The sequence below is a fragment of the Metopolophium dirhodum genome, chromosome 2 (genome assembly GCF_019925205.1).
Source record: "Metopolophium dirhodum isolate CAU chromosome 2, ASM1992520v1, whole genome shotgun sequence".
NCBI lineage: Eukaryota > Metazoa > Arthropoda > Insecta > Hemiptera > Aphididae > Metopolophium > Metopolophium dirhodum.
In genome coordinates, this window is record NC_083561.1 from 31133343 (window position 1) to 31158877 (window position 25535).

The 25535-nt window shown below is 34.1% G+C and overlaps 1 protein-coding gene across 1 annotated transcript in view; it reads right to left on the reverse strand.

Moving 5' to 3' along the window:
- LOC132938988 (protein prickle-like) overlaps positions 1-25535 on the reverse strand; it is an 83869-nt gene that overhangs the window by 2324 nt on the left and 56010 nt on the right. Inside the window, 3 exon segments of the mRNA XM_061005972.1 lie at positions 3161-3491; positions 16360-16558; positions 17480-17683. Of these exon segments, the coding sequence (XP_060861955.1) occupies positions 3161-3491; positions 16360-16558; positions 17480-17683 (734 nt within the window).

Genomic DNA, 25535 nt, shown 5'->3' on the forward strand with positions numbered 1-25535 from the left:
AAAATAGGTAGATACTGGTTACAACTATTTTACTATACGTATCGTACTCTTATTTAAAAAATAGTTTAGATTGTTACTAGTATCCTGCAGAATATGGACCCTGTTATTCGTAATTTTCAGGTCATACCTATTCAATTTCATTTAGTTAGTTTTTTTTCTAACATAGGTACCTAAAGTATTATTTTAAGGTAATAAAAGTACCAATCGATACCCCTCAGTGACGCATATATAGTTAAATGCAATGTTTGTCATAGAAGACCGCAAACTCCTCGATTGTAAGTCCCGTTATGGTGGGCATTCGATATTTGCCTAAATTTTTGCGGCGAGAATCAATGGGTGGAACAGAAATTAACCATATGTAGTTATGATTCGTATGTGTTGCGACTGTCCTATGTTATAATAATATATAAATTGTATTTTTTTTTATCGAAGTAAATTAATTTTTATCTTGTTGATTTTCATCGAGTATTATATGAGTGAATCGAGCGATACGTTGTCGGGAGATGTCCGGTATAGTGCAATCTTAGTGGCAATGACTTTCGGCGAACAGGGTTAAAGGTCACGGATTGCCGTAGGGCGGGAAAGGGGTTGACGATATATAACTCGACCCCACATATAATGTCAGTTCTTGTATATCTAAAAAATATATTATTATATGAAATCGAGAAGACATTTCCGTTACGATACGTGTATAAAATAGTATATATTATGGATATTTTTGATTTCCCGAATTTTCACTACAAAAAAGGTACAGTATCAACCTTTAGGTCCATAGGCGGTTTTTGTCGATAGTCTTTTCGAATAATATTACAGGGACCTCCTAAAAGAATTTGTACGAGTATTAAATTATTATTTTATTAGCTATTGTTGGATATCGGATCATTGGGACGATTTGTGATTGACATGTATTTTATGTACCTATTGTGTAAAAATTAGATTTTAATATGATCTATTTTTTAAGTCAATAGTTTTATCTTTAGCTCGACCAGTCTCATGCCACAAATATAAACATGTATATGTATTTAATTGTGTTAAAGATCTTCATAATAGTAAGTACCTACCTATAATTAAAAAGTTGAACACGTGTTTGATAATATACAGGCATATATAGCTACAATACAGCTACATAATGATTAATGATACACCTAACTATATTATCTAAAATATGTTTTATGTATTATTTATACAAAAGTTGCATAATATTTATGATAAATTCAAAATACAATTTTCTATACTATTATAGCCATTAGGATGCAAAGGAGAAGAGCATTATGCGAATTTATTCGCCTGTTAAAATTTTATTTGAAACATTTTAAGCTCCACCGTCATTAAATTTGGTTTAGAATTCACCTATATGATAAGTGTCGATTTATATACCGTTGTGTGATCTTAGTCGGAATCGATGATATCGTATTAGGTATACCTATGTATGTTATGAGCTATAAGAACCTAACCAACATAATATAGCATTATATATTATATTTTTTGATTTTTTTTCTTTCGCTTCTTCCATAACACGACATTCTCCCCCTCGGTGAACGCTGGTTCTATTATACGAATTAAACTAAGCGCGAAACTTCCCAGATGGCTTTCCGTTTATTAATGTGTCTCGTTTTTGCGGTCCCGCGATTTGGCGGCGGCGGAAGCGATGACGAGCGCGCCCGGGAAGTTATCGGAGTGACGTTTTTATATATTTTTTCCTTTCCGTCCTTGCACACACGTGTTACACGTCAAAACTGTCTCGGGGAATTTTTCATCTATTTGAGTGTCGGAGCGTACATGGTGACCAAAGTCAAAACTAATTACCCACGCGCGTTGGCTGTCAGCGCACCACTGCACATTGTACGGCCAGCTATCGACTCAGATATATTATATTGTTGGGTGATTATTATATTATTTCAATCGGTTTACGACTTCGAGAGGACTTCGTGGTTTCCTTTGAACGGCCACACATGTCATATGGTGAAGCTCAAGTTAGTTTTTCCAACGGTTTTTATTAAAGCTCCCCAGATTTTACCAAAACGTCTAGAACTGGGGCGAGGGACGATTCCATCACACGGAAGTATAATCGTCCCTCGCTTTTATACTTTGATTGCTATTTGATACATCACTATGTAGCAGCAGGACACGCGATAAGTGTATAGAACGATAATAATTGCCGACGAAAACGTTCGGTTGATTCCAAATAGCTGAAATTGACTTTTTGTCCATTTTTGTTTCTCGCAATTGGGTATACCTATACGGCTATACTTAAAATCACACATTATATACATTATATTGTATTATAAAACCATGCACACCATCAAAATCACATAAGCCCAGCTTGTCGCTCTCGAAAAACACAGGTACTATAAAACCATGTTATTATAATATTCTTTTAAAAATGTGCACTATGCACCAAACATAATGCTCAAGTTCGAAAAATAAATATGCTAGTAGAGACCTGCACGTTTATGTATACAAAAATTAAAAATATGACGTGGCAATGTGGAAAGAGAATCGAACACTGTACGAAGAATTTGAGTATAAGTCCTGTAAAGGCTACACAACTAACTTTTAAACTTTTTTCAATACGCGTTTTAATTTTTAAAGTTCTAAATTTAAACACAGAACATAGCGTCGTTCAAATGTTTACCATTTAGATACGTTTGCATTGCGACTAAACGTGATCTAAGATATTTTGAAGTACCTCAGTAATATAATATTATAGCTGTAACCATCGGACATTTTTATTAAAATTATCAATGTGCTCTACATATGTACATCAGAATACTGTCCCACGCAAAATCGTAGTCTCATTTTATTTTCTATCGGAAATGTATAGTAAAATATTTACTAAATTACATATTGTTAAGATATATTCAATCTTCTACAATCATGGCATCATGCGCATTAAAAAGACAAAATATCACATAAAAAATGTGCAAAGGCCTAAATATGTGAAATACCAAAAAAGGTACGCAAAAGTATGCACAAAAAAGTTTGGAATTCTTATTGACAGCGTCGCTGTAAATATCGTACCTAATACATTTCGTATGCCGACCAGAAAAAAAACAACAAACAAATGCAAAAAAAAAACCCCAAGCCTTACAGTATAGACTAACGATACTATCGCGGAGGAGGACGATAAAATCGTATTTAAAATTCAAGGGAAACCTACGCGAATCCGTTGGTCGTTGCGGTCCGTCTTCCGCCGCCGGCCGGCGAATCGGGCGCGGCGGCAACCGGTTGCAGCTGCAGCGTTTGCGCGGGCGTCGTCTGCGTCGTTTGTGCGGCGGCGGCGGCGGCTTCGGCCATTTCCGATTCGGGCCTTTGCGATGTCGTCGTCGTCGTCGTCGTCGTCGGAGGTTCGCCTTTGCTGCAGGCGATCGAACAGAAGATGGCCCCGCGACGTGGCAAGAAAGGTCTGCCGAGCAGCGACGATCTGCACGTGTGACAGCAGAAACACTGTTCAGTGGCGTGCCAGTGTTGTCCTTCGTGACTCATTTGTCCTGTGTACATAAAAGTGAAAAAATTATAATTTACAACACACACGCAATGCGTACGAAATAAGCACTTGTAAAACATAATGTATATTAGTACACCGAGTATATTATCTGGTCTGGACTGGTCATAATTATGTGATCAATGATCATGTATAATATGATAATAACTTTATGAAAAGTGGAATATACCTATGTCTTATGATTCCAATTATATACCCACCCGGCACCCGCCCACCAACCCCGCAGGCAACAACCCGACAATTTCTACCCGTCCTCAAATTGCGTAGGACGTTGTTTTCGGTGATTTTTTTATAAGATTTTCATCGAAATTTATTATTTTGACGCATTATTTTATAACACAATAATACCTATTATCATTGTATAATTTTATATGAGATGGGGTTACGAAAACTTCGGAAATTCACATGAATATTTTATTTTATTATTTCATTCTAACTTCCCCCATATTATAATATATCAGTTAAGTCAACTGCATACGCACTTTGGTATTTCCTAGTGATGGCCAATTCAATGGTTAAATCCGATAACCATATCTAAAAGAAGTTTTATAAGTCACAATTGTATCGAATTGTGTAGTATTATTGTATTAATGGCTCATTTAGGAACTAATTTTGCACCTAATCGTGTGCATTACCAAGTCGAAACATCTATTTGTGATGATGGTAATATTATACATGAGATATTTGCAGTATCATAATAACGGGTATGCCCGTGTCCGCCCAAAGTCCATAACTAAAAAGTACTTAGGCAAGAACTAAAATATATATTATCGCAATATGTAAGAATTACGTGTTCATGTAAGACTCGTTCATTTTTTATGTAAACCTTTTTTTATTTACATTTATATAAGCCCTCTGCAAGAATATTATGAAATCGTCTCCGACTAGGTATATGAAATTATCCCGTAAAACGGTACACCACGGCTGCTAATTTTGCGATATTCAATTTACAAATGAATTGTTTACCTTAGGAATAATATGCAACGTTCCATTGATTCAACCACTGAATCACTGCTATAATGCAGTTCAATTGGTTTTGTTGGTGAATTAATAATAATAATAATAATAATAATAATAAACAATCGAAATAAAATCCAGGTGTACTATATATTATTTTGCGACGATTAAAATATTATAAAGAGATACCGCGTGATTCGACTTTTGAACTGAATCTATAGATCAACCTGTACGTACCCCGTACGTCAACACCCCTCGACTAAATTGATGAATTTAATATACCACTTTACGAGTTTATATTATGTTATATTATATACAGTTGTGTTTATGTAATTTTAAACGAAATTTATAATATTATTCACGTATACACACAATAATATTATATTGGGTTCATAATGCGACGTGTTCAAAGTCCGTCCATATATAAATCATTTTCGGTAATTCAATTAACGCGCGCGCATTGTCGCATTTATAGTATTTGACGTCGTTTAATCGATTATTCGTGTTCGGTGTGCAGTCACACTAAAATAATATTATAAATATATTTTATTTTTTGTATCGGCAATTATCTGTGCCCTCGCTGCATTCCTTTATTTTGTATTCCCGTGTAGTTAAATGAGTAAATAGTATGGGAAAATACGCAGTGCGTTTCTCTACAGTCTACATAATAATACATATAGCTTTATATAGTCTCAATTCTCAAAATTACATATTGAATATGAATTACGATAAAATTAAAAAAAAAAAGGCGATAGGTATCGTAAAAGAGCGTCACCCGAGCTGTCCTGCAGGTCCCACGCTCCGTTACCACATACACAACAAGTCAACAGCCATTTTTTAATGAAAAATTTATTATTTAATAATTTTATCTTATTTTCTTATAATTATTAAAAATACCAAAAATACGGTTTTAAGTAATAATAATAAAGATTTTTTTTAATATGCAACCCCGCCTATGATTGTTCAATATATCTCTAGTGTACCTCATACCTTATACCTATTACATATGCTATATTTAATAAAGTAAAACCACATTTGGTTTCCATAAGAACGGCCCGATATCCTTATCAGTACTTTTTGCCGATAGCAACAAATCAGCCCAAGGATAATATTAAATTATTTATGAATACTTAAAAAAAAAAAAATCCCAAATCCATCGCCCCCACACATTATTATTATATTATAATATGATATAGGTACGCCGCCGATTGTACATGGGCACTGCTGCGGATCGCGTGACGTGCGGTTATAATATATAGGTAATATATCATAATATTCATCTCGCCGCAGCAAACGAAAGAAAAAGTCGGAAAAAGTAAAAACCGTTTCGAAATCTAAAACGTGTAGACATACTCAAACGACGTCGATACCGGTTTGTCCGGCGCGCGCGTATAAGTCGTCGTAAAAAAAAGGAAACCATGCGACGATGACGGAATAAACGATAATATACATAATGAACGTTTTTGTAATCTCGTGGCGGCGAGATAAAAATGTAAAGAGATCTAAGAAAAAAAAAAGAAAAGTTTAGTATACACACATTAAAACGCACGGTGTCCGTCTATTGTTTCGCAGTTTTTCTAAAGTTTCGTATATACGCTGCGGCGGCAGTCATTATTTTAATAATACGTACATAGTAATAATAATAATAATACTATGTGCTCGTAATGATATAATGATTAAATATATGTTATAAATTTATAACATCGTGGTGTGTGTGTGTGTGCGTGCGCCTAAAACTATACTATTAATATAGGCTCCTTGTGCAGGGATTTATGTTATTTGTCACCAGGGGTAAACGTAATTATGGCACCCCATATAATACCTTGAAAAATAATATTTTTCAGTTTTTATACCAACAAACCAATGTACACATTATAACTGTAACTATACAACTATATACATAAGTACCTACCAACTGAAGTAAAATAAAAAAATAACATGATTTTTGTTGACTTGGACTGAATGTTTTACTATAGTACGTACATTATAATAATTAATACTATAAGGGGTATTAGGTAAATATATAAATAAATTATGCATTATTATTTTGTTTTATTATAATTATAAATTAATTTTCCTATCTTAATTTATACGGAAAATTGCTGACCAGTTCTTGATGATTTATTAAATTTTGTCTTGTAATTTTCTAGATTCTGAGCGCATCGCGGTGCGATAATAATAATATTATGTAATACGGCGTTCAATCGTACAGGTTCAAAATAGCGAATAATAACTCATAATAATAAATTATAATAAATTAATACAGAGGTACACAGTTAAAAAAATTATTTGAAATAAAATTAAATATTTAAATTTCAAGCGTCTGTCATTGAGGCGCCCGTCGTCCTGGCGCTCGGGGGCAACAGCTACCCGCCCCATATCCCCACCACAGATCCGGCACTGGCTATACGACCGATCAAAGACCGCGTGTTCTTAATCTATTTTGACGGGCCACAGAAAACTTACATCCCCTCGTATAAAAAAATGATTTTGTTCTTACACGGGATCCGCAGTGTTTGAGAGCTCCTTGTTTAAAAAGCGCACGAACGGCTGTGTATAATAATAATATGATATTATTATAAAATATAGTATTGTAATATTGCGATCATAATAATAATGATGATGATAATATGTACAATGTGGTGGAACAGACGCGTATAACATAACGCTGCGACAATTAATAGGTACTATAATAATATCAACGGCGGTCGCGTTTATTGCCGTTCGTATCGCCCGTCTGGTCCGGTAGGTATATATTATAATAATGTGTATAGTATTAATATTATTATAGTGTGCACGGAAATGAAAATATTATGTTGATCTACGCGACCGGAGCTGCTCCTTATTTTTTTTGTCTTATCCGTCTAACTAACCTGCTGCTGCTGCTGCGCGAAACGGGTTCGGCGGCGATGGGGGGTTTGCGCTTGGTCATAAAATCGAAATAGTTTCGTTAAGCCCCGGCCCGGGACACGCACGGTGGTGTTATTACACGTTGAAAAATATAAAACCCGGGACGGGCAACAAAATATGTTTAGTTTACGAGTAGAACGAGTGCGACGAAAAGTTCTCTAGCGATTATTTTAATATCGATTGCTGCAGCAGTGCGGGAGCGGAAAATAATAATAATATGTCGAGACAATAAAAGAAACCAAAACGGCAAGAAACGAAACGGTGTGGTAATGCAATGCTAATTCCGCCGCGGTAGCCAGAGAGGAGTAAACGATTTATTTGTTTTGGTTTTTACCGTTAAAAACATTAAAAAAAAACGTACGACTCGTATTCGCGGTGCCTGCCTATATTATGTTGTTTCTGTTTTACGAATATATTTGGTATTTTACTGTGCGTGGTTCGCCTGCTGCAGGACGATTTTTCTTACCCCGTTAGTTCTATTGTTTCGTGTTCAAATATTATTAGTTTGAGTTTTTGTCTGACATCAGATTTTTCTAACTTTTAAGTTAACCCATCAGTAATTTACTGAATACCGTATTTTTAAATACGTACTTAGATTTTTACGGAATAATTATACAGAGTGTAACAGCGGAATAGAACTAACGAATGAAATAACTTTTGTCTTAATCAATATTATAAATTTTTTTTTTATGTATAATTTATTGACTCTTGCGCTACATGCATATTGTAATATAATTTTTTTTTTTATTTTAATACTGAAAATAAAAATTTTTAAATCTGATGTAATTTTTTTTTGAAAAATTTTAAATAACCAATTTGTAAATCTGAATTTTAGAAAAAAGTTGTTTGTAAAAACATTTATGTAAGTCATGTGGTTTAATTTTTTTAATTTTTTGAAATCTCATTATTTTTGTTAAATAAAGTTGATCCGGTTGTAAAAACATTTTATTTTAAAATAAATTCAAGATTAATGTTTTTACAATCAAAAGTTTTCTATAAATAAGATTTATGAATTGGCTATTTTTATTATCAGTATTCAATAATAAAAAATGTATATTATACATGTAACACAAACGTCAATAAATTATATTATACACTTATATATAAAAACAATTTTATCAGAACAATTATTTTATTTGTCAGGTCTTCATGTTACACCCTGCATTATATGCATATAGGACGTGGTGATACAATCTATAACAGCAAACAAATTTTTTAAATATTTTTATGCGTTTAAATCGAAATTCGAGAAGCTACGCCTATTATAGTTTCTAAGTTATTCCATGCTATGTGTGTCAGAGATAATAGACTATTGAATATTTGAATGGAACTTAAATAGGTATGGGTTTAGAATCTATTATAAAGCTATAAGGTTATACATTAAGACGTAAAATAGATGTTAATCACCAATCAGTGAAGTTAACTTAGTCAATAGTTTATTTTTTTTAAAATTATGTATAATGGTTCTACACAATCTAAACTCAGACCCATTTATTTATATATTGTACACAAGTATTCAATAGTCCATTATCCTTGGTACACAAAGTAGAATAACTCATGAACTATACTTGTTCGATTTCAGAAAGTATTTAAAAATGTGTTCAAGAAATCGTCCTGCATATTACAATTAATGTATTATTTTTAAAAAACAAGGTCGTCAAAAAAGTCATTAAATTCAATAAAATATCTCAGTATTTAAAAATATATAATTGTAACCTACATAAAAAAATCCAAATTCTATAAAACGCAATAGGTTATAGATGGGGTAAACAACTAACGTACGACGGTAAAAAAAAATCAGCCTGCAATACAAGTACCGATTATTCACTTTAATTCACGTAATATTACCGGTGTAATTATTTTTAATGTTATTTTAAACTTCCCTAGCAATTATTTTAACTTTAGGGAGCGTCATTAACGGAATATTTGATTTGGCAGTTGTATTATACGTACAAACACACAACTTACTTATTAGATATATATTTAGGTAAATCTCGCGGTGATTATCATTTGATATATTTTCATGTTCTGGTTAGGATTTCCTCTACTTCTGAACGGTTTTCACATTAAACGATTCGCATTTCGCGGTTGAATATAATAATTATAATCTTATCAAACGTACATCAAACACTATATAGTAGACCAACAATTAGTACCCATATATAGTATACGATATCGGACATGTATTATGTATTAGGCGAAAAGTCATTATCGTCGACGTCGCGACTTTCTTAAAACGGTTTTTGATTTGTACCTATATAATATTATAAAACTATGATATTATGTATGTATTATCTAGTGAGCTCGAGTTCGAATGGAGAACAACAAAAAAAAAAAAAATAGCCTCGAATGTCATCGATCGTCCGATAATATTTTCAGTAGGCACATTATATTATTATAATATACAGCAGCAGTAGCCGCTTAATAATAATAATAATACTATATAAAATATTGTAATGACCGGACCGCGGTCTGCAAAAGCGGCGGTAACGAACCGTTAAATTCGAGTACAAAGTGCCTATCCTATTATACTGCCATATAATGTACAACAATAATAATTACTGAATTTTATACGTATATATTATTATGATCGTATGATGCCGTTTCCACTCGAAAAGACTTAATAATAATAATAACAACAATTGACATTTAACTGCGTTCGCGGTAGTCGGCGGTATTTGTTTGCGTTATTAAATTTTCGAACTTGAAAGTGGGTTAATTGATTCACGGCGTTGTGCAGCTACGTCGCTGCAGTTCTACGGCGATAAGAATATTACGACTGATCGTTATAATGATAATAATAATAATAATAATAATAATAACATGACGAATGCCCGTAACGGTTTAAATTGTGAGGTTTCGTTATGACAACTTATGATAACTTATGATACTGTACATACTTACAACTTTGATCCTTATCATTATTATATATTTGATATTCGTTCGAAAAGATCATCGTATCCACACGGACGCGTATTTCGAACGACGTATTATAATATTATACCCACTGTTCGCCATCAGTCACCCCCGAATAAAATAATCGTTTTCGTTTCTTTTTCCGTTTGTGAATTTATTGTAATGTGCAGCGACTGGTTTTAGAGAATATGCGGATTAATGAATAGCTGCAGGTGGGTGAGACGCGTGGCTGGAGAAATGTGCATAATCACAAAATCGTTATTTAGCTTTAGGGAGCTATACGAGTGCCTATCCACCGAGTTGTGAACAAGTTTGCACTTAAACTGTGCACTCATTTTCGGCAAAATAATATTTTTGAAAATATTATTGTCTCTTAAGGCGTAGAGGTAGCTGGGGGATACATTTTCAAGTACATGTAGATAATATAATTCGGTGAGATGGTACGTGTCGATTTCCAGTTTTCCGACGTTGACTTGTATTGCGTTATATGCGTAAACGCAGTTGCCTCCCCCCCCCCATCACCACACACGTTTGTGTAGTTGTTCGTTATATTACACGCATGACGATAGTAATAATAATAATAATAATACATTCTAATAAAATCAAAGATACAGACTTTTGATACGGTTCGAGTACCTCTATGGGGTATGGCTTTGTAGGTATATACATATATATCGTATAAAGTACGTACTCGCGTACGCATATAATATCATATTAAACACACATTATAATAATATATATTACAATAATAGTATAGTATAGGTACCTAACTGGTATAAATTGCAGCGACGGGTATTATAATAATATAACGTAGGTGGGTACCCACCTATGCTATACGTACCTATAAAGCGCTATCAGCCACCGCGATGTGCACTACTAAATAGTCGCCGTGGAAATATAATACCTATACGATGTGTATGATAGTATTCGTATTACGCGTATAATAATATAATGTCCGCTGCAGCGTGCGGTGCGATTGTCGAACGATGGCCGCGAGGGCGGAGAACGGAGCGAGAAATTAATTTACGAGAAATCTGAATATTGTCTTACAGACAGTACCTATATAATAGTATATACCTCGTACTCCGTATTATTATTATATACATATACAACACACATATTATACTCACGAGTATATACAATATTATATTATGTATAGACCTGCGCGTATACCGGGTGATCAATTTAACGCGAGACCCGTTCATTATTAAACGAAAAAAAACTATTAACGTTTTTGAAAATATTTTTTACATTTGTTAAAAAACAACATTTAAAAAAAAAAATTATTTATTTGTGTAGTTATCGATTTTTAGTTATTTTTTTTTTATAAAAATCGCGTTTTCAACGAGTATAGTATACGAGATAATTTAAGTATTTCAAGTTTAGATGAGTGGTACAGAGGTATCTCGCTAAACGCAATATGCTGGTCCCACTATATATACTCCATTCGTATGAATTTAAAATACCTATACAATTCTGCATCCGAATATGAAATTAAAAATGTATGTTGTGATTCAAAACAGTAAAAACTAAAAAAATTTAAAAATATACAATTTTATTGTTTTATAACGATTTAAAATATATTATAATATGTATAAAAGAAATGTTTTTAAAAACGTTACTGTCTTTCGTTATATGTATCACCCCGTATATATATGTATACAACGATTATAATAACACATATTATCGAATGAAATACTTAGATCTATCTATATACTTCTGCATATTATTTATTTATATATAAAATCGTTTAGGTACGGCCGCTGATAATATCAAAATCTCGAGTCCCCTGACGTATTATATTATACGAACGTATAATATGTATGTGACCTGCCGCAATGTGTATTGGAACGTTTAGCGATAATCCGATAGTAGATAGATATTATATATTATAATTTATTTTAATATAATACAGCCGCCGTGGAAACGTAATAGTCAAGGCACGCATTACGATACGGGAAGGAAAAATTGCAAAATGCCCTAGAAATATTAAATAGATAGGTATAGGTAACAATGCAATCGATATTATAAAGGTATTATAAAAAAATTGTACCAAGTACCTACTCATTTTCAAATTCATTACAATTTTTTTTTATCCACAAATAATGATTTTTTTAGGGTACACTAATATACTATAACAATAGTAATAGATTATCTGTGTAAAACATGGTAGTTATATAGGGACGAAACTTAAGTCATCAAAGGACTCTGTAGCTATGTGTAAGTATGACCCTATATAGTCTTAATCCGGCTCTTGCAGGTACAGGGTACAGGGCGATCTGTTTTGGCCCTCTATTTTATAGTCTGTAATTAATATCTATTATTTTGGAAGAAAAAAACCAGTACGTGTTTTTAATTTTATACAAATTTGTTGTGCGCTATATTGCTCATCCCGTCGCGTTCATATGTCCGATTCAATTTAAACATTGACATTTTAAGAAAAGCATTCTGATGCTACAGTTTAATATACATGGTAAGACTACTTGGAACCTACAGGTAGTATAAAATTGTGTGTGGGTAATATAAAAACGGTTTTTTGATTTTTTTTTCACTCGTCGAAAATCGGTCCATATTGACCGAGAAAATTGTTGTACAAATGAACGGATTGTCCTGTACACGCACGCGATTGCAACAAAACCTAGGTATATACCATAATATAGAATTCATACGCCCGTACTGCTGCCTGTGTAAATAATATAATATAATATAATATAATATAATATATTATAGCGTTAGAGTACGCGGGAAGAACGATTTTGTTTTTGGTCTCACGGGTGTCCTCTTTAAAAGGTTTCACTTCGTTATATACACGTATACATAATATATATTACAACAATAATAATAATATTATAGTGTTTTATGTGTCGTCGTTAAAACACGGATATCTTGTATACGCACACGGTGTATTCTTTATAATATAATATAATATAATAATACAAAAACGGGTTTTCTCAAACGAACCCGCGCTGCTTGGAATAATTCGACGTCTGTATTGCCCAGATAGCTCGATGTTCTTCCTTTTTAATCCGCCGAGTACCACAATATATACAGGGCGATTCGTCTGACACCGAGGAATATTTTTCTCGTCGTTTTCATAAATATCATGAGATATACCGTAATTTTTTTCCCGTAAAATGTAAGTTGCAACCCAGATATTATTACTCGCAGTTGTAATATTTTCACTGACGTGATTGCCTGCGAAACCACTGCATGCTGCAGCTGAATGTCGGTTTAAATGGCCAACTACTATAGGGGGGTTTTGATTTTTTAACTACCGAGCAGAAAATATTTTGCCTAAAATGTCGATGTCTGTACATAAATATCGGACAAAAATAGATACCTAAGAATTTAAAAAGCTATATATTGTGTTCAATATTTGGTATTCATATAATATAACTATGCGCACCAATATTTTAATGAAATAAAAATGAAAAACACACTGATGGCCACAAACATAGGTAAAATGACGGTGTAAAAAAATAAGGGCAAAATGTATAACGTAGGACTGCGGCGCGTATGGTTGGCATCATATCACGACGTTAGGCTATGTTATGATAATATTATCTTAAATTTTCGAAAAAGATTTCAAACGAGAAACATCGACGGTTTTTGAAAATAGCGTTTGCCGCTAAAATAGTCACCCCGGCAGAATATTATTATTATCATAATAATAATATTTCGCGCGTTATTTTCGGCAAGGGTGCAGCTGCGTGGTACAGTATTTCACCACCAACAGGCCACAACAACGTACTGTAAAAATACTATAACAGTGTACTAAAATAATACTATCGCTTAAATTTTTCACGATTGTTGTGTAATTTGTGTAGTCTATACACCGCGGCGTTCTCGTGCAGTGTATAATATGTATAACAATAATCTAACCTACATAATAATACAATAATAATATATTAATATGTATACTGTATAATGTATCCTATATTATTATGTATATATAATACGTATAAGGTATTGTTCCGGAGTATCTGACGTATTAAAGCGTGTAAATATATAGCGTGCGGGAGACTCGTTATTTACACAATAGCGACGCGTACCTATATAGTTAAACTTACAATACGGGCGGCATGTGCGGCAGTATAAACGGGCAACAGCCTCTCGAGTCTCGACGCGGTCAAAGTATATTATTATACATCATTGGTATATAAAATAATATGTGTATATGAAAAGCAGGTATTTGAATAATTAGTCTCTGAAAACATAACTATAAGTATTATAGGTAATACGCGTCGTCGCGACGACAGTATAAGCAACGCGGCGCGTACACAAGAATACGGACAGCGTAGGGTTAGTTTTTTTTAAACGTTATTTAATGGAAACAAATTCGTATCGATTTATAATGATGTGTTTAATGTTATTATTATGAAGATAGTACCTACTTGATATTATTATAATATTGTTAAACTATTCGCAGTGCGAACATTTCTCTAAATATTATCGTTTTCACGAGTAAAGCTTAACGCGGTACGTTTGTTATTATATATTTTTTTTTTTACACATAATTAAAATAATATGCTCGTAAATCTACGTTTGCACCTATCTATAGGTACCTATATAAAAATAATATATTCAGACCAAGCTATTAGAAATAAAACATATTGTTACGTCGAATTAAATAAAATTAAAAGTACCGCAAACGTATGACTTTTCATCACTTTTATGAACAAAAGGTGGATACCCAAAGAGAGAGCACTGGGGGCAAGTGCCCTCTCACCACTCAAAAAAAAAATATAATATGATTTTTTATTAATTATTATTAATTATTATAAATCAGCATCATAAAAATGTTTTAAATTCAAGTGTCCATACTAACTCCGTACACAGATTCTAGATCCGCCCTTGCCATGGTGTGAACCATTCACGTTCAAAAAACTAATGATACGATATGATTAAAAGGTATCTAAGTAATTATTTGAAATGCACGTTTTAAAAAACCTAATAAAATAAATGCATAAAAAAAACGAAATATGCTCCTGAATCTGTAAAATGTTTAAAATGCGCAAAAAAATTGTGATTTTATTCATTCTTAGCCGTTTTTATGGAAAACAATACGATCGACCGGAAAATAATAAGCCGAGCCCTATAGTTTAATGTGTTACATACTATGAATTATGACACATGATACGAACGTTACTTTCGATTTCGACATTCTATCGTGCTGTAGGAGAGGTTTAGGTCAAATATACGCGTGTCGTATATACCCCGTGGAAACGCATATATACAATATCGCTCAGCACTAATGAGTGTCAGGTGCGGAGGTGAACTGTACTTATATGATATCAAAATGGTTCCGATTCGCAGAGCACTGCCCGCAACTTTCACCGTCAAAACTCAAAAGTTGAAGTGTTATTTTGGCGTTTGTGCGCACGTTTTCACACACGATTTCGACAATAATTAATAATATTATTATACATTATTACGATACAACACGTACCTACGTGGAATCGCTGCTGTCGGGCAGTCTGCACATATAATAATTTTATATTCGTCGAGTAGGAAATACTATCGTGTATATCGATATTGCGTTTAAACTATTTAGTATTTCAGCGGTGTCTAGGTATATATAATTGTGTGGATGGTTCAAAATATCGACGATCCACGGTCTGATTTTATTAACTGCACGACACGGATATAATGTGTAATGTGAAAACGCGTTATAAACCCGTGATTCAATTAGAAAAAATAATTTGGGCAACTCAAGCTGCTCGAGAGTATTTAATTAAGTTATTGCGTACTTAACCTCACAGAATTTCGGGATACTTAATAGGTATTCACTGCGTGACGTGTATGTGGTATAGCATACGAAAGTTGTTTAAGCTGGAACGTTTATGTGTTCGTCCTATAATAATGACTTAATAGGCGTATAATATATTATTAATAAGTAATTAAAACTCATTAATTACCAAATCGATAAATATAAAAGGAAATTATAAGTTTGGTCGTCGGGTCGTCTGGCCCACTAATTCCATGCACCCCTCTAATGTTTACCCCATACGCGTCAATTTCGTATAAAAATCGTATATACCTAATAATTTGTTTAGTAAAAAATAACTCACCGTGGTCCACGCTTATGGGGTCGCCGCAAGAGTCGCAGTACTCGGCAAACAGGCCGTCGAAACACTGCAGACAGTAAGGCCGACCGTCTCTCATGATGTACCTCTGGCCCCCGAGCTGCTTGTCGCACTCCAAGCACGCAAAGTGTTTCATGTGCCAAGCACGACCTTCTGCTTCCGTACACTCATCAGCCAAGATTATCTGCGAACACATCATCACGCGATTAATACAAGTATATGCAGTAATATGTGAATAATAATATATTAGCTGATAACATTAAGTTGATCTGGTTGACGGATTTAACGAGTAGGTAATATTTATAATATTGTGTATATTATAATAACGTAAGATACTTTGTGAAAAGCATAATATAATACTATCTTTTGCAGCCCATTATTGTGTTGAAAATAGTATCATTAAATTTATGACCATCGTTTTCATATGAGTTTATTATAGACAAAATATACGAATTCATAGATTTTATACAATATGTAGTCCTGATTTTGTTTGTTGCGTTATAACGAAATGATATAGAAAACTCGTCGACGCAGATTAGCTGTTAGTGCTATTAATGAAATATTGAAGCTAAATCACTTATTTTAAAATCGAAGAAGATAATATTTTGAAGAATGAAAATGACATATCCATTTTGAATTTATTTGCTCCTTTTGTTTATTTTACAGTTCAAGGGTTTTCAAGGTTCAACTATTTTTTATAACTTTTTTGCTGTGCACTGTTATGAAAAATGGTTATTTCATTATTATCTCCAAATTGGTGTTAACTATATAAATTGTCTAACTTATAATATTTTCCCTTTAAAACCACGATATAACGGTAAAATAGTCTTGTCATTGTAAAACGGCATCTCAAGACGGTAATACAAGACGCGATTGGGGGAGGATTAGGACGGTGTCTTGGTGGGTGGGTGACATTTTCGGTGGTCGGTGGACAAAGTATATAGACCGCGGGCGAAACCCAACACAATATTATATGAGTGGGAAGAAAAATTGCGGTAACCTATATACCATCACGTCCGCATGGCTGCACGTGAATCAAGTAGATACAAAACGGAAGGCTGCGTGCAGAATATTGTAATATATTGTGTATAATATTATACTATACCTCATCACAAGCCGAACACCTGGGCTTGAGAGTTTCCGCGTGATGTCGACCGCAGTACACGTGGTCGTCTTTGTAGAAGTATATGAGGTCGACAAGTATTTCTTTGCACACGCGGCACGTGAAGCACGCCGGATGCCACGCCGCGCCCGACCCGACTCTGCTCGCCGTCACCGCCATGTCACCGGGTTGCAGGGTCTCTTGACACTGTGGAAAAACGATAACGATTTAATTCACATATATATGTAGAATATAAATAAAATATTATAGCTGTGCCTACGACATCCGAGTATAACCGAGATTTTATTATCTATAATATATTAAAGGTATATATACGTGTACATCGATTTAATATAACATTATAATGTGCGGGGTTAGTGTCTGGGGGTTTTCACAATTTTACACCGAAATTACAATACAATTGTTCTCGTCTTTCAGGTTGGTACACTCTGTATATATTATTTATTATTAGAACGTACAACGGTAAACAAAATGTGCAGAACTTTCATCAAGTGCTAAAATCTACAAATATCTCAGACGCCTGCAGAGAAATAAAATCAATAACAATAGTTATAGGCGTCGTTCTCGACAAACGACGGGCGACATGTTAAGACATATTTGACATATTTGTATTTTAAAGTCGAGGAACCTCGCATAACAAAACCACAGATAAAACCTATTCAGAATATTCGTCACAATCATTAGATTTAACTATTTAAGCTCTTAACGTATATATTATTATGTGTACATTATAGTTAGCTTTGCAGGAATTTACGCTATAGCGTGACGATTTTTTTCGGTTTTGTTTCGACTGCGTTCGGCGGAGCGAGCGTGGCAAAATGGCAGCGAAACTTCGAAAATCGTACCGACGGGTATTGGTAAATCGAAAATATACTATAATAATAATAATAGGTAAGTACATTATTGACACCGGATAAACCTCCAGTTTTTTGTCATAGGTTCGTGCTTCGTATTTCAATAATAACTTCAAATAGGCAATTAAAACCCCTGCACACCATGGCACGTTCAATAATCGAGTTCCGTATCAAACGAAAGTGCTATTATTGCGCATCACGCCATTCGGCGGCCCCGGATGTATGATGGACTCGGATCAAAGTCGAAAACCCCGTCGGCCGTAAAATGATCCTACAGGTTATATTATTATATTGTGATGGACCGTGTAAACATACACACACAGTTTTTCGTACGTTGAAACGAACCAAGTACCTACCGAGGTAATTATTATAAAATTACATTGCGATTTTATTTGTTTTCTATTATTAAATTTATATTGTTCACACAAACATTGTATAACGTCATTGCGATAATGAGCCGTTATTACGCGAATAATTATGTAAATACAATATAATTGTAAAAGTTGCGAATAATCAATGTAACGATAGGGATGTTTTATTATCACAAACCAGCATTTGTAAATTACGCGATATTGCAGCTTTACTTCATTTAGTCGTATATTTGTGAATGTTAAAAATTATCATTATATAATATTTTACAAACAAAAAACTATTTTTCAACCGACGAAGACAAAAATCATTTCTAAATTGGAAGTAATATTATATAATTTGACGTAAATATACGATGAAAATCCCTACAACGAAAGAAAATAAAAGCAAACGAGTGTCAAAATTATAGAGGGGAAACGAACCGACGCAACTCATCACTACGAAATATGACGACGACCATTAGTTTTAATATTCAATGCATAATATATTTTACGAAAAATAACATTACTTGTGTTATTCTGACAAAATATCAGACTACGATAAAATATAATATATTATACAGTGTCGTTATACACTTATATATACATTACTAAATAAATTTCAATATTGACGTATAGTCGTGGTTCGAACCATAAAAGTGTTTATTTTATTACTTTAATGACTACCTATTTTGAGATTTGACACAAATTGTATACGACATGAAAACGTACAAACCCTATTATAAAAGTGGTTTTTTTTAATGGAAAAAAAATCAATTTATACAAATGTGAGACGGACGACAAGCGAATAGATAACAAAAAAGTGATAAAATCTAACGGAGCTGTGTCATAAACTAAATTACACAACGAATAAAATATATAATTATAATTATAATAAAGCTAATGGAATTTCATGAAATAAAAGACTAGATTAACTGTTTGGAATGCAATAGGAGCAATGTATATTTTGTAAACCTAAAGCCAAATACGTTTATTTTAGTTTCAAAATTAATTCACCAGTTTTCTGACGTATATTTACTATACGTACCTATTTTAAACTATTTATATTGCTTAGGTACCTACTATAGCAGTGAACGAGTGAGTATATTAATTTATTTTTTTTTTTAAATTTAACGTTATTTGAAATAATAAAATCAAGCGGTTTGCGGTTCAAGGTGGTTCGACATTAATCGACATTTTGTTTTTAACTTTAATTGCACTCAATATTTTGTTTGCATGTGTTTTGTATTATTTTTCTATACAAGGTACTCAACATTTATGACGGGTATTATAATATGGTATACAATTTATGACACATCATCACGAGAATAGTCATTAATGAATGTATATATAATTTATTTAAACAACATTGTCCAGTCCAGGAAAAAGCAAGTACCTACCTAACGGCTCGCTGAGTTTTAGAACTTTTACCGACCGAAAACTCGTTTAAATGGGTTAGACCAATTAAATGTTATAGTTAATCTACCAAAATTTAGGCTGATCTACTGAGTCGAACTCGGTAACTCACTGGTTCTATCTGGACTTGACAGCGTCTTTGTCCGCAGCGATAGTCAATACGACATGGTATATCATGGACGTGAACATGATAATATGCTTATATGTGTAGGTATACGAGCATTTAAGTTAACACAATATTGCTGAATTACTGAACGGTACCGTGTATAGAGGACTGAGTAGCTATAGGTACCGAATAAATTGTTTTTCATTTTAATTTTTCAAAATTATAATAAAACCGTGAGGTAAAAAAAAAGGTTATTGTATCAATTGTGATATATTATACCGATACCTGTATATTATTATAATCCATTCGCAGCAGATAATGTAAAATGTTAATTAAAACAAATATACACGGTTGATGTGTGGAATTCGTTTCCACTACATTTTATAGGTTATGATTCAGCCGGTTTAGCGAAACCTCGGGAATTCAATCATATAATGGGTTGAATAATGATACATAAGTGCTTATAAACTATGAATCGAAAATGCACTACTGGTATTGATTGTCGATTACAGAATGTATGAAATAGTTACAGGGTCGAATTAATTATGATGCACACTTAAGAGAAAAAATAAAAACCATTTTCAAACAGGTTTCGAGTCGAAATTACACATCTCATATAATGTGTTCTATGTTAAATTGCCCAGAGCGTAATCAAGAAGTTGTTCGAATGATGGAATGTATTTCTAAGTAAAAATGACAACGCGTGTACCTTAGGTATGTGTACCTACATATAGGTACACATAATAAATATATAATAATATACACTATACCTATATTATATTATTATACAACCGTATAATAATGTTAAACCGCGGTGGGGGGGGGGGGGGGGATTGCCGTGTCGGTACGAAAATGTACTGCGCAAAAATATATCATGAAAAATCGACAACGACCAGAGCAAATACACAAATCGTCGCTTTGACTGTCGATTTCGGATACTATACATTCGTTTCGATCGCCAATTTCGTATTCGTTTAGGTTTCGTATTCACCCGAACGAGTGTCGTTTAAAAAAAAAAAATATATGTATACCTCACTCCGCGACACATAAATCCATTTAACAGGTAGTGTCGTATAGCGTCGGTAGTATTATTAAATTTAACTATGTACCTACGCTTTGCTTGAAATCATATAATATGAACGCGAAGTCCGTCGTCCCCGCCAAAGTATATGTTTATGCACCCACCCGGTTCCGCGAGGGTTAAAAAGCAACAAAAGACTGACGGGTCGAATAATGTTTACGAACACATTATTAATCGGCAGACATATAACTATTATCACGTGCAGGTTTAAGGTGGCGCGCGTATTAAAATCAAACAAATTAGTGGGCGAAAACCAAACATAGTCCGCGGGGAATAGCTCGTAGGGTGTTTACTTTGTACGGAGATAAAAACACAAACGGCGTAGTATATCTACAACAATGTATAATAACAATAATAATAATAATAATATTATTGTTGTAAACGTATACGAATAAGATCTCACCGACGGAACCGATGTCGGAAAATAATAATAATAATAACAATAATCATCGCGTGTGTGTGTGTGTGTGCGATGTCGAGTCTGATCTGCAAAGGCTCGAAAAAGGACTCGCGGTGTTCTCGGAGGCGGGATATTTTATTTTTTTTTTGGCAATCGAACGCGTTTACAAGACCAGATAAAAAGCCGTCGCGAATTATGCGAGACCGTTGTTGTATAGGAATAGGATACGGCCAGAAAATCCGTCGAGATACCTCTGTGGCACGCTTATCGCCAGGAAATCGAGACGCGAAACGATTTATATATGTACAAATAGGCAGAGACCTAGTCGAATTTTAAGCGGGATTTTAAATCTTTTTTTTTCAAAATAAAGTTTACATATTTAATAGAGGCAAACAAACTCACACAATATTATCAAGGTTTTAAATATTTAATTGTTCCTTCTGTCATAATTATCACCTATTGTGTATCAAATAATAATAAATATGCATTAAACATATAAATTATACGGTTAATAATATGATCAAACTTAATATTTGTTATTTGTTAAATGAAAACAAACCAGGAACGGGTCAAATTGTATTGAATGTGTACACTACAAAAGTACAAAAACTAAAACAATCCGTTTTCTGAGATTAGACGTGCAGGGCCAAAGATGAAAAATAATGACTCCAGAAATATGTAGACCAAAAATAAAAAAGAATTCGTTAACAAAAACAAATCGTTTAAATGTCCCAATAAACTATATATGAAAACAATAATATATATATTATATAGGTACTCGTAATACCTGGACATATTTTTTGGGGAGGTCCGCAGAGGTGCTTAGAAATAATATTTTCGAGAGCAAAGGTATATTATAATCGGGTCTCTGAGAAGCCAAACAATAATAACGATATAACGACGTCAAGGGCTGGCTGGCTTAGATCTTCGCGCCGTTCTCCCAGACGACACGGCCGCCATAAATCTCGCGTTAAAAACACTTTAAACCGGCGACCGCGGGGTATAATTATTGCTCCTCGGCGCGCACCGCACATGTGACTTGTCGTTAAACGGCGGCGGCTGGAGCGATTTTACGGGAGAGAGACCAGTGACAGAGAGAGGGGTAGAGTGCGACACACACTGCGCAGATAAAGGGAGAGAGATGAATACGCTTGTGTCGTGCACCCTTTTAAACGCCTATACATATTATTATTATATATATATACACCTATATGTATGTATATATAAATACGGTAATAAATCTATTGACGCCAAGTGCCGTTGAAAGATAACAACCCATCTATCAGCCACCCCCGCGCCGTGTCCCCGCTGCACCGGCGCGGCGAAAACTGTCGAAATTACCGAGTTTGTTTAGCAATTATATTATATTATATACGAGTTGGTATATTATAATATGTACGCATACGACTCTGCCGCCCCGCTTGCCGAGCGACGACCCGAAGTCGAGTGTCGGCCGAGGGCGTCGTCGGTTTTCGGGTTCGTTTTCCCGTCGACGCGATAAATCGTCGACCGGCGGTGTAACGTTTTTAAATGTTCTCTCTCTCTCTCTCTCTCTTTCCCCCCGACGTCGGAGAGAACTATCGGGAGTTTTTTTCCGGTTGATTTTTGTTATTTCGTTTTTACTCGAATGTGTCGGCAGAGCGAAACAAATGGAATGCACTTGTACACCGCTCGTCATTATATTACGTATTATTATCCCGCAGCAGTCATTATATTGTGTACACACAATAATAATAATAATATATTAGTCGCCATATATAGGTCGAGCGCCGCTCACGGTTGCCGAGTCGGGTAAATGAAATGTATAATATCGTTATTAATACACCGTCGGACGCGCGTTTTTAAAATTTCAATTCCGCCCGAATCTAACCTCATAATAATAATAACAATCAACTCGATCCACGAGACGTTGCGTTATATACACCTCCGTTGATATAGCGCCCGTTGCAAGCATTCCATACATATAAGATAGGTAGTGAAATGCGTGTGTACAGTTGTTGTATAGTGTACACAACAGTATTGTTTTTCCAATCAAAACCCTGGAACCGTTGGATAGTCGTACACGTCGGATTCCGAAGAGTAAATAATAAAATGAAACGCAATTTGGCGGTTATTTATTTTTTTCCCCCCGGAAGAAATATAACGATCGCCTTCGTTTCACGTCCACACGTCATCATCGTCGTCATCGTGTATAATATAATATACGAAACTCGCGAGTGTTTGATGGCAGCGCGCACAGTCGTGATGAAGTTCTAAATTTCGAATCTGCGCGAGTGGATATAACATAATAACGATGCACCCATGATGATAATAATAATAATAATAATACCCATATACGTTTTGGAGAATCGCTCTCCGAGAACCCTCGTCAACTTAACGGATGACGTGAATAGAAAAATCAAAAATTGTGTCAATCGAATTGGGCAGTGAATCGAATAACGCTCGCGCGGTATATACGCCGCGTGTAGACTTATTGTAATGTTTTTTTTATATAGAAAACGGTATTCACCGGAAAGCATTACTATACAGATGCAGTTCATCGCGTACGAGTTTCACGCAATGCAATAATAACGTGACATAAATTTACACATATATTATATAATATACATATGTCAAACGGGTGTCTGAAATAGACAAAAGAACATCACGGGCGTTATAGGCGTAGTAAAGATTGAATTTTAAATTAAAACAATATACGTCGGACCTATATGTCGGAGAAAAACGCGATGGTCTATGCGAGAATATTGCCCGCGGTGCAAAGAATATAATATTACATATTGTGATACGACTACAAAAAACGTGACTTTTGAGCAAATTTCGGTTAATGATTCAACGTAATGATGTACCTACCCATATTATATTAAGCGCGTGTATTTTTTTTTTTTATGCAGCACACGCTACACTTAGATATGATACTGCACTTTTCGAGCATTCGTTTTATCTACAAAGCTGAAAGTAAGTACAACTTCAATGATATAATATTATAAGAAAATGAGTTATTTTAAACTTTCAAATCATTCTGCCGTAATATCACATAGTTCGAGTTGTCACGGCACTATTCTTGAGCACTGGCGCTGAATATTATATTGTAATAGAACACCCGAACACTGCGCATCGGATAAGACTCTTTGCGACCGGCTGCGTCAGTGCGGTCTATTCTTTTCAGCGTTGTAGTGAAAAATCATAATCTGTTTGTGTTCAGATTTCTGCGCATGGAAACCGAAATCACCTCGTACGCCTATACGGCTAGATATTATATGATGTGATAATAGTCGCAGAGATAATTTTTTTCATATAACGCGACAGGTCTTCCGTCTGCAGGTATAAGATTTATTACCTCGGAAACGGCTTTAACGCGCATGTCTCGTGTCGGCTGAAAGCTACACCTCTACACAGGGTGAATCTTTCACAACCAGGCAATATCTTAAAAAATTACAAAATATTTTTACATTTTGAGTACAAAACCCATATTGCAGATAACTACAGACAATTAATGGGAAATGGCATGTTTTTAACAAAACGTAGCTTAAATATTATTTCTCGAAGATATAATATGGTTCATTTATAGTTCACTAGAAAACAATCGTCCTATATTATATCCACGACGGAGTTCGCAAATGCGTCGAAGAATGCAGTCACAAAAGAACGACGAAAAAGTAATCTGTTTTCTTCCACCGTCGTACACACACGCATTAAATTATCTTCCAGTGATGTATTTCCAGCTTCTTATTATTTATTTATATTTTATTCGTTGCCTACTATAATAATCTAATGTCACTCAATAATCATGCTATCGATGTGGATTATCAAATAAATCGTTTAAAATTGTTTTTT